General features: G+C 41.0%; 1 protein-coding gene across 2 annotated transcripts in view; it reads right to left on the bottom strand.

Moving 5' to 3' along the window:
- Positions 1–960: 960 nt before the first annotated feature.
- The window catches only part of SMAD3 (SMAD family member 3), a 104,812-nt gene continuing 94,571 nt past the window's right edge, over positions 961–11,201 (bottom strand). For both annotated transcript variants that reach the window (XM_075858329.1, XM_075858330.1), the window contains exons 6-9: positions 7,690–7,902; positions 5,512–5,649; positions 4,912–5,056; positions 961–2,744 (exon numbers count right to left, since the gene is read on the bottom strand). In XM_075858329.1, the coding sequence (XP_075714444.1) occupies positions 2,621–2,744; positions 4,912–5,056; positions 5,512–5,649; positions 7,690–7,902 (620 nt within the window). In that variant the 3' untranslated portion in view covers positions 961–2,620. The remainder of the gene's footprint in view (positions 2,745–4,911; positions 5,057–5,511; positions 5,650–7,689; positions 7,903–11,201) is intronic.

Here is an 11,201-nt window from a genome sequence, read left to right as displayed (position 1 = left end):
GTGTATAAGGAGAAAGCTACCAATCAGCGGTGGGTGGGGCTAGATGCAGCTCCTGAATATCGAGGACTCCTGAGCACAGGCTTATCATTGAGAGGACTCTTGGCTCGCTGCAGGAGATCAACAGGAATTTTATGAAAATGATTGAATACTACAAAGTACGTTTTATACACTGCTGGAATCGGGGTCTCTGGCACTACTTTATGCTGCCCTCCGATAGGGCAGCATAAACCTGGTGACAGATTCTCTTTAAGGAGGTATTCTGCTTTTAGAGAATATCTCTGAAATGTGCTGATGGAAGGCCTCCATATGAAGTCAGAGGTAGAGTATGCTTTCAAAGATTTCCAAGGGTGCCGTAATATAGGTCTGTGCAACTTGAGGCTTGTATGGAGCCGTAATACACATGAGGCCATACACATGAGGAAAGGGCTGCTGAACTTGCCTATATCAATGTGATTTGCCAACAATCTCGTGTATGAGGGCATGCTGACCGCCAATGTCAAGAGATTGTGTGTTCAGTTGCATGTTGGATTTTAACATGCCTGATCCTTTGTTCCTACAGAAAATAAATCTGCTCCCAGATGGGTCTGTCAGCAGCTTATTCTCCCCATTGAAATTAACATGCGCGTTTGGCTAAGCTGAGCATGAATTTTTACAATGGAAATGGTTGAACGAGCGTTTGGTCAACATGTATGGCCAACTTTGTTCTGTATGTACAGTTCTTCAAGCGTGAACAAAATGCTATCACTGCCCAAAAATGAAGCCTGCTGGGTAATTATCTGTACACAAGCAATTACAATATAACCACCTCTATAGTGGGCTACACACATGACTATTGCCACAGGGCATGTGCCTTGTGCTGCTTATGGTGGAGCTGAAGAGGAGACACCCTAAAATCAGGCCCACGTATGAATCCCTCAGCTCACTGTCCACATTTAAGACATGTTGTGAATTACAGGTAGATATATGGAAAGGGTTTATTTACATTCACGATCAGAACTTTTCACAAGCATTGATAGTGGGGAGAGGTTAAAAGTAATGGATTTGTTCTGAATAATACCACTAATATATTGAATATTTCCCTTATTTGCTTCTGTGATTGGTTGAGGCGATAAACCTTAATCAAAACTAGAAATGGACTTTGATGACACATATGACCGGTACGGCTACAATATAATTCAGAAGTACTTACGCAACACGTGAATTTAGAAAGTAACCAAAAGTCAGCGTTTACCAGAATAAACTCAAGAAAAAGAAGCAGCCTCTCATACAAAACACAAATAATCTGTTGCAGGTTGTACGCAACCCTGTTCTTTCATGCTACAAACAGATGGGGGATCAAATCCCGCAAACATGCTACAAATGCCAACTGACCTCAACTACACACAATAAGAGTGGGATCATTGCTCTGGAGAAAGGTACGTGAGAAGACCTTTAGCTCTGCAACTCTATGATGGATGTGTGGGCTTCCCTGATCTCCTCCGTACTTTGTTTCTACGAGAAAATTGATTTCTGTAGCATTAAGAATAAAAATTAAAAGTAGATCTGAGATCTCGTGATCTATGTGCGCTCACCACAAATAGCAGCTTGCTGCTTTTGTAGATACCAGTTTCCAGCTAGTCCGACACGCTGGGGATGCACACGTTGAAGACATACATGCCCTTTACTGAAAGAATGAGCTTTGAGGAAGGTCAGCAGCCTCGAAGATAGAAGGGGTTACACATTAAAGAGGCTCTGTCACCAGATTTTGCAACCCCTATCTGCTATCCAGATGAGCAGGAATGATTTCCACCCAGTTATGGCCTGTGTGGCAAGAGACGGGCACCCACACCACAAGCTGGGTTTATTAGTGAGATGTACCTGTAGAACAGCAGGCTTTGCACTCAGGCATTTATACATGTGAGCACTTCAGACAGAATGTACTCCTCCAGTTGTCATTTCTTGGGACATTTAAGACCAGTTTAACTCAGGACCTGACTACGAGCGGCAATGCAAGTCGTGCTGCTGTGTGACGCAATTGTCCAGTCTGTAAACCTGCCCCACATTCAGGATACACATCTGTTCCAACAGGCTGAACAGAATTACCTGACCCTATAATGCATTTAACAAAAATAAAACCGACCAAAGTTATAAAGGTGAAAGCCACCCCTGCAGCGGAGTTCCATAGGAGAGATGGTACTTAAAAGGCACGGCCACCCCTGTCAGAGGTGGTGGGAGAGAGGACCTAATACTTGATAGGTTCTGTTAGACATTTGTAGTAAAAACTGTACCCTGTATCACAAAACATGTGTTTAGTCTTTACACTGAGTTTCAGTGACTTTCCCAAGTATAACTACATGTCAAGTCTGTGGAAAAGTCTCGTATTGCAGTCTTCTAGATATACTCGTTGCCACCAAGTTTCCTGCAGCTTCGGCAGGAAAAAACAGCTGAGTATTTCATTTGCAGGGTAATCTTGGGTACTGGGAGGTAATATACCAACTGCAAGGGGTATAGATTCCAGGTCAATGAGAAGTCAAGAAATAGTTCCACATTGCTTTGCCTTTGTGCTGCTGAGCTCTTGCTCCATGTGGACTGTGTAGCACTGTTCATTTCCAGGTCAGTTTTATCACCTGAACATACTGCTCTATGAGACACTAGAGCATCGAATGTTTGGAGAACCCATTTGGGTGAGAACCTTATCCAACCACTGTAAGGGTCCGTTCAGGTGTAGCTCAATCCAACAGGGTGTGCTAGTCACAGTCTGGCGCCTGCAAAGACAGAAATGCATGTGAGGGGTAATTCTGGAAGTTACAACATCTCAATAAAAACTAAAAGTCCATTTGCTTAAATATATCATGGCATGCTGTCATGCAGGCTGCAGACAACCGACTAAAGTTAAGATCCATTTTAATAATGCACTCATACCTTGTAAATAGTTTTTGTTCATCGGCCTCTATATACTTTTTTTTTTTCAAGCCTATATCCAGCTTTACAACCATGGAAACGTTTAATCTACGGTTCCTTTGCATTTCCATGGTAACAGACAACAAAGTCAGTAGTCTGATTTTGTAGTAGTCATATTCCCTCTTCCATCTGTCCTCTACTTCCTGCCATCCTACCAAATGTATGTGGGGGACAGATGGAAGCAAGTAGTACTGTAAGACCAGACTACACAGAGTTTGTCTATAGTCTGTTACCATGGGGATGCAATAGACTGCATAACGACTGTAGATCCAAAACGATAGGACATAAAAAATTAGCAAAATTAGTCCATATTTAAGCTGCATTAGGGCAATAAAAAGAGCTGATTGTAAAGGTGTACATACCCTTTAAGCTTTACTGCAGCCATTTTTACTCTGCTGAGAAAAAAAGTAATCCAACCTGATTACCAAGTAAGCACTTCCTGAGAGTTGGGATCTGATTGGATGCTATGGGGAAGTGCTCCACTTTTGATTAATCTACCCCTATGAATCCACCAGTATCAGTGGCGCGGACAGCAACAAAAAAAAAAAAGGGGTGATTTTTTTTTTTTAGATATATAAGATTGCATTTAACAAAACAATATCCAGATTAATAGGTATGTTATTAAAATTATCCATAACGTGAACTCCATATTGCTAAAACACACAGCATCTGAAATGCTACAGATGTATTTTTTTATTTAACAGAAACGATGCACGGCCTGTGACACAATGATTATTTCATACAATTATATTAATTTTGATTTAGCTGCTAGTTATCAAGTTAGACAAGTCATCTACGCAGAGCCTTCTGAAGGTTTGGTGAGGAATGGGTTAATAAAGGAAGACGTTAAATGAAATGTGAGCAAGAAACCTCAGGATCTGTAATGAGGCTGCCAAACAGAGGCACATCTGGGTTCCATTAGTTCCTCTGGCTCTGGGCCAGGACTGAAACTGGCTGTCAAGTGTGGAAGATGAGACTTAACCCATTCAACACTATGCACCTTTAAAATCACTGTACTGGGTTTGCCATAACATTTCATAAGCCATCCCAGCAGGGAAGAGTTAACTCCATAAATGGTCACTGAACATCTGGAACCCAGCAGGCAAAGCGAAGATCTGCTCTGAGTGTCTGCTGCTCCCACAATAGCAGAATGTTACACCCTCCACATAATGACATTTGTCACACGTCCCCGGACGTTGCAGCATGGCCACAACTAAATCAATTTAGGAGATTCCAGAAATAGAATGTCACCCCCTCTAATCTGTCACAGAAACAAGATTAGAGGTTTTACTAAAGAGGCTCTGTCACCAGATTATAAGTGCCCTATCTCCTACATAATCTGATTGGCGCTGTAATGTAGAGAAGTGGTTTTATTTTGAAAAAAACTATCATTTTTGAGCAAGTTATAAACAATTTTAGATTTATGCTAATTAGTTTCGTAATAGACAACTGGGCGTTGTACAGAGGAGTGTATGACGCTGACCAATCACTGACCAATCAGCATCATACACTTCTCATTGTTCCAGCCCATTGTTACAGTGTGATTGTGCAGTGAAAGAAGCTGGACTGGAACAATGAGAAGTGTATGATGCTGATTGGTCGCTGATTAGTCACTGATTGGTCAGCCTCATACACTCCTCTGTACAACACCCAGTTGGTAAAAAGTAAAAACACGCCCAGTTGTCTATTAAGAAACTAATTAGCATAAATCTAAAATTGTTCATAACTTGGTCAAAAATGATAGTTTTTTAAAATAAAAACCACTGTTATTATCTACATTACAGCGTCGATCAGATTATGTAGGAGATAGGGCACTTATAATCTGGTGACAGAGCCTCTTAAAAAGGACACCTATCAAACCTCCTTTACCATTTATCTAGATATACAGTATGTGCACTGCATATATAAGATCTGCAAACTTGGATGAAATAGCAGCCTGTTACCATGAAGCTGCTAGTCTCCTTTACCGACCTGTACTCCGCTCCCCAGCCCTTGACAAAGCTCATCCGTATAGTACACATCCTGGTCAGCTGATACACCGCTTCAAATCCTTGGTTCACGGACTGGGCTAGTAAAGCAGCAAACTCCTGGTTATTAAAAATCTTCAGATTGCACCCTGGTACAAAATAAACAGAGAATACAGTTTTGTTTTTATTTTACATTTACACACACACATATATATATATATATATACATACACACACACACACTGTATATATAAATATCACTTGAGAAAGGCTCCTGTGTTGAGCTGAAACGTCGTGTGTATATGGACCAATAAAGCACCTTTTTCTACCTTGCTTATACCTTGGAGTGCTGCTTGATTTTTGGATTCTATAAATATATATGTATATATATATATATATATACACACACATACAGAGTCCTGAATGCTGATCCCATAGCCTTATGCCAAGACATGCAACCGTGAGTCTTGCTAAGATTTACACTGCACGTGGTATGAACAATTCTTTTCATTGAGAACTTATGTTTTTTTCATGTACTAGTTAGTATATTATCATAGACATCCCGTTTTGTAGCTCACGATTATGTCTAATAGTACTCCATTACCTGGAGGTATCTTGCATACAGTAGCAGGGTGCCAGCCATAGCGTTGGTTGCAATTTGGGGACTGTACAAATATTGCACTGTCACTGAGGCATTCAGCAAACACTTCACCTCCAATGTAGTACAGACGTACTCCTCGACCTAAAATAAAGAACAAGGAAATACATGTCACCACTGTCCAAACAGTAACAGTGTCCGCAGACGATGGATAGAATTAATTACTTTAATTAAAGAGGTTGTCCAGGATTAGAAAAACATGTATGCTTTCTTCTTAGAACAGCGCCACACCTGTTTATAGGTTGTATCTGATATTGCAGCTGAGCCCTATTGAATGGGGCTTAGCTGCAATGCCACACACAACCTGTGGACAGCTGTGGTGCTGTTTATGGAAGAAAGCCGACGTTAAATATAAAAGAGAACTGCAGCATAAGTCATTCTCTTATATTTGTCTACAACCCAAACTGCTGCCTTTACAATTGATAGCCGGGGCAGAGGCTAGGAAAAATTGCCCAACCTTTGAACTAGACAGAATACATACAAAACTTATAGCAGACTGTATTCTGCAAATATAAGAAGCATAGGGAGGCTTTCACAATGTGCTGCATGCTCTGTGACAGCCTCTCTGCTCATTCCATACCCACCCAGAATACAGGCTGCCATAAACTGTGTCTGTATACTGATGACAGGGAAGCAGCTACTGCCCTACTCTATTAAATGATTGCGCTCAATCACTCCAGCCTGTAAAGGGTGAAATTCAGGTAATCCGCACACACAAGGGAGTTGTTCTTCCATAATAATTATATATAAATATATTATATACACAGTGTATATACAGTACATAGACGACATAGTGAGGTGAGATACAAAGTACTAGTAGTTTTATTCTCCTGTGTACAGCAGCTTTACGTCTATAGATTGTTTTATTATGACTAGTTCATAAAAGGCATGTTTATTTTGTGTTGTTGGCCCTTTAAATAAGTGCAACTAATGTAAAACATCTCTGTATTAAAAAATAAAATTCTTAATAAAGGGAAAAAAACAACCTATAAATACAAGTAACACATGACTAGACGCTTCTCGGTGTACCGCAGAGTAAAGGAACTTGGGTCTGTCTTGTGGGGTAAAGGGGGAACTCTGTGTGTTGAGGTTACACGCTGGGTTCCTGCAATGCTCGCTGCACAGGGTTCATGTAGTGGGAGGTCCTGTATTCTGACATTCAAAGGGCCAGAATGGAAAAATTTTTGTAACCACTGAATTAGCAAGAAGACTGAATTGTTCCAGTTATTTCGTCTCAGGCACAAATGTTCATTTTCTGGAAAGAGTTTAGAACACTATTACTAGCAGACCCAAACAAAGACCTGTAAACTGAATTGTGAGGAGGACGATAACCGAACGCTTTTATTTTATTGTTTGCGTTTCACTATTTAATGCAAAAGATAAGAGAGAATCCAGATTACTGTAAAGAGCAATGGAAGGAGTTATGAGTAATAGCCGAAGGTGTGAGAGGTGGAGAGGGAATGAACTCCTTCCAGAAATCATTTCTCCTGCCGAGTCCGGAACAAGCATTAAAGGGGTATTTCCAATTCAGACATGTATAGTATATCTACAGGATATACCACAAATGTCTAAATGATGCAGGTCCCAGCTCTGGGACCCACACGACTGCACACGAGCGTGTTCAGTCCGTGATATACGGTCCGCAGGTCGGCCGCATTTCCCGGACCGAACACAGTGCAGGGAGCCGGGCTCCTAGCAACATCGTTATCTATGATGCCAGGAGTCGCTGCCTCGCTGCGGGAAAACTGTCACGTATTGTAATCATCTTTTCAGTACGGGACAGTAGTTCCGGAGAGGCAGGGACTCCTAGTGTCATAGATAACTATGATGCTAGGAGCCCGGCACCCTGCAGTGTGTTCGGTCCGGGAAATGCGGCCGACCTGTGGACTGTATATCACGGACCGAACACGCTCGTGTCAATCCGGCCTTAAAAATACATGTAGCTTATAAAGAGTATGCACTTCAATTGTGAGTTGTAGTAGTATTCAGTGAGTTGACTTTTAACAACCTTAGTAAATAAATGATCAGATTTTTCTCAAACTGTGGTTTATTCCAAATATCTTCTAGAAGGCTATGCAATTATCAGAACAAAATCCAAACACTTCCGCCTCAAATTATATTTACCAATATGTCGCCGGGTCAGTTCCACAGCAGCATTGCGGTTAACGTTTGAGAGCAGGCCCAGGCAGAAACGCTCAGAGTTCGAGGGGTCTGTAAATCCATCCACCGTCATGGAGGGCTGGGATGCATGGAAAGTCTCCCCCACTCGCTGGTTGAGCTCATAATATGAGATGGAGCACCAGAAGGCAGGCTCACAATATGTGACAGGCTGGAGATCTTTGCATATATAAAGCAGAAAATATATGATTATTATATGTTGCAGGTTAGTTCAAAAAGGGCACTTTCCGTAAAATAGAGAAATTTCTAATAAATATATATTTGAGGTAAACAGATGTTTCTAAGGCTCTGTTCACATTGGTGTTTTTAGTTTGTTGTCAGGTATTCCAGTAATTTTGATGGCAAGAATAGCGCATAGTCTCTTGCTGTGAAAAAAAAACAAACTAGGATCTGTCATGGAATGAATCAGTCATAGCTTTCGTGGCTCCGTTATGAAGAGAAGCCACAATACTAATGTGAACAGAGCCTTACTTGTTTATGTGGAAGTTGAGTGACAACCAACACGATTACCATTGCAGCTTGTTACTCAGCGTGTGTAGGGTTCTACATGTCAAATCTGCGCAGTTATGCGGCACTATGAGAGATGGAGATTTATCATTGCATAACTAGGCAAAATTACTTTTTAGGATTCTGGGATAGCAAAGCGAAACGGCTTCTTATGGCGGCCATATTAGTTTTAATTTCAGGAGGAATGCCTCTTGACTTAAAATGCATAACTATATTAAAATAGTACACCAAGGAGAAGCGGAGAAGAAGCCTTGTGTACAATGTTAAAACTTTTTTGTGCTCATAGAGAAGCAATGAAATAATATGCTTTAAAGTTAATACACTATAGAGGTTTTCACCTCAAAAACCACAGATTTCTTCAAGAAGAGGAAGAGCAGAGTGAGTTAAGTAAAGCTGAGCTCACTCCCACAAAGCTGCAACCTCTCTGATAAGGACAGGCCCCTCGTATAGTCAGGCCTGGCTCAATGCCAACCAAAACCGCCTGACCTAAACTCTACATCCGGCCAACTTCCACGGGATCGGGAGGAGAGCACTCAGGGGCATGTTTATATTAATATTAATATACAGTGCTATCGAAATATATTATTCTTACAGAATTGCTGACAATCCACTTTACTGTAAAAATATACATAGATATGCAGCACTCATCTGGAACAGATGTGGTTTAGTGACTAATATGTGATCACTTTGCCTCTCTGTGCCACAGAGGTATCTGCCAGACCATCACATCACACTAGATCGTTTAATTCTATGTTCTAAACAGAAAGGACTTTGAGGCACTAGGGTCCGCCGCGTATGTGAAGTACAGCTAATGTTCCTGCCAGTTCTCAGAACTGGAGATACGTGAGGTAGATTTGTGAGATAGATACGTGAGGTAGATTTGTGAGGTAAATTAGTGAGGTAAATTTGTGAGGTAGGTACGTGAGGTAGATTTGTGAGGTAAATTAGTGAGGTAGATTTGTGAGGTAAATTTGTGAGGTAGGTACGTGAGGTAGATTTGTGAGGTAAATTAGTGAGGTAGATTTGTGAGGTAGGTACGTGAGGTAGATTTGTGAGGTAGATACGTGAGGTATAGCGGTTATTAATAGGGTAGGGATGTTTCTGAATGTTCTGTCAGTAAGTCAATTTTACAACACTACAGTCAGCCTCTCCCCATCCTGAACTGGTTAATAACGGAAGAATAAATCACATTCAACTGCACAGCGAATTCACATACAATAGACATTACATTTTATACTATTAACACATATTTCCACTTTTCACAAACTAAAAACAATATAACTGTCCCTTCAACATCAGCTGAACAATTTATTCATTCATTCATTCGCACATAATTTGTAAGCTCATATTAACAGGACTCTCCCCTATTGTATCTTGACGTAGCCATTTTATATTTGCTTTGTTACTCTATACTTGCATTTTCTTGCTGTTTTTTACTGCATTGTGAAGAAATTGAAGAATTGTGGAAAAAAAACTAAAAACTATTCAACCTTGTCTCAGTTATAAATTGAGACACCACTAGTACCACTAGTTTTTAAAGGGGTTATCTCCCAGCTATACAGACTCTCAAATGGGCAATCTGCCCATACATGAATATGCAAGATATCGGAGGACAAACCAAGTTAATATATTTACAGTATAATTCTAGATTTTGGTAAAAAATTCATTTTTAGTCATTAATTCACATGGGTACACTACAATACTAAACCTCTTTTCCTCCCTTAGGTTTACTGACCACATGGAAACCACAGGCTCACTTCATACCACAATTTATTATGATATTACGACTCTTTGACTCATGGGCGCACATACTATGATATTACGAGAATGGCTGATACACCATGGTTAGCTGTCCTTTGTCTATTGTCCTGTATGATATATACATAGCCTGATATAGGCATTGGGCTGCATCTTTTGCTTTGTGATTGTATGTTTTGTTTTATGATTTTTTCAGAATTTTAGAATTTATTGCAAAGTGACGGCAGATCAGCTCATGCTTAGCAAGAGCCAGGGCTTACAGCAGATGGGAAGGACTGAGTCACAGTGCTGGAAAGATGAGGTGCTGTGGCCAAGAACTGATAAGGAAACACAGCAGTGATTGCAGCCCACGTTCCCCGGTACATGCACTCTGTCTCTTTCCAAATGTAGTGCCACAGCCACACAAGAAAATCTCTGAGGAATTAGAACAAGGCTAAATCAATCTGGGATTAACTTGCCAGTAAAGAGACATTGTTTAAGCCGTATGACGGTGGACAGCACGGTTATCCAAATAGGATTCTGCAGACCCATACCTGGCAGTTTACAGAAATTATTATAGACAACATGATGGTGATTTTCTTCCCCTCACTAGCAGAGCTCAGGGATGAAAATAGTTTTGACTCAGGACCCTCATTTTCCAAAAGCTATTGATTTTAGTTATTGTGTAATGCCCTATTAACCCTGTGGTGGCGCCGCAGGAGAATTTTACACTTGCTGTTGGTTCACCTACAGATTTTAGCTGATCACTGGAGGTCCAAGCATGGGGACACCTTATGATCTATTTATCGTCAGGGGTCCTTTTAACAAAAAGGGATTGTCCAAAGTGGATTACCCTTTAAGGTCATGGTCACTTTAAGGTCAGGGTCACTTACTATGTAATTAAGGGCCTTTTACACCGGCCGACACCCGGATGGTGCAGCGAGAGCCGATCAACGAGACGTTTGCTCCTGTCACACAGAGCTATGGATGGGGACGAGCGGTTGTTACTCCGATCGCTCGTACTCATACATTATTATCATGTCGGCAGTGCGAAGGGAGATGTGCTGCCAACAACGATAATCTTTTCGTTTTTTAAAACGATACGACCAGCGGAGGATCGAGCGTTTGCTCGTGCATCCGCTGATCACTGCCCTTTTTACACAGGGCAGTTATTGGCAATGAGCGTTATATGAACGCTCATCTGCGCGATAATC

Source organism: Rhinoderma darwinii, chromosome 3, assembly GCF_050947455.1.
Source record: "Rhinoderma darwinii isolate aRhiDar2 chromosome 3, aRhiDar2.hap1, whole genome shotgun sequence".
Taxonomy (NCBI): domain Eukaryota; kingdom Metazoa; phylum Chordata; class Amphibia; order Anura; family Rhinodermatidae; genus Rhinoderma; species Rhinoderma darwinii.
Note: the sequence above shows the minus strand (reverse complement) of the source record. Positions and strands in the feature narration are given on the sequence as shown.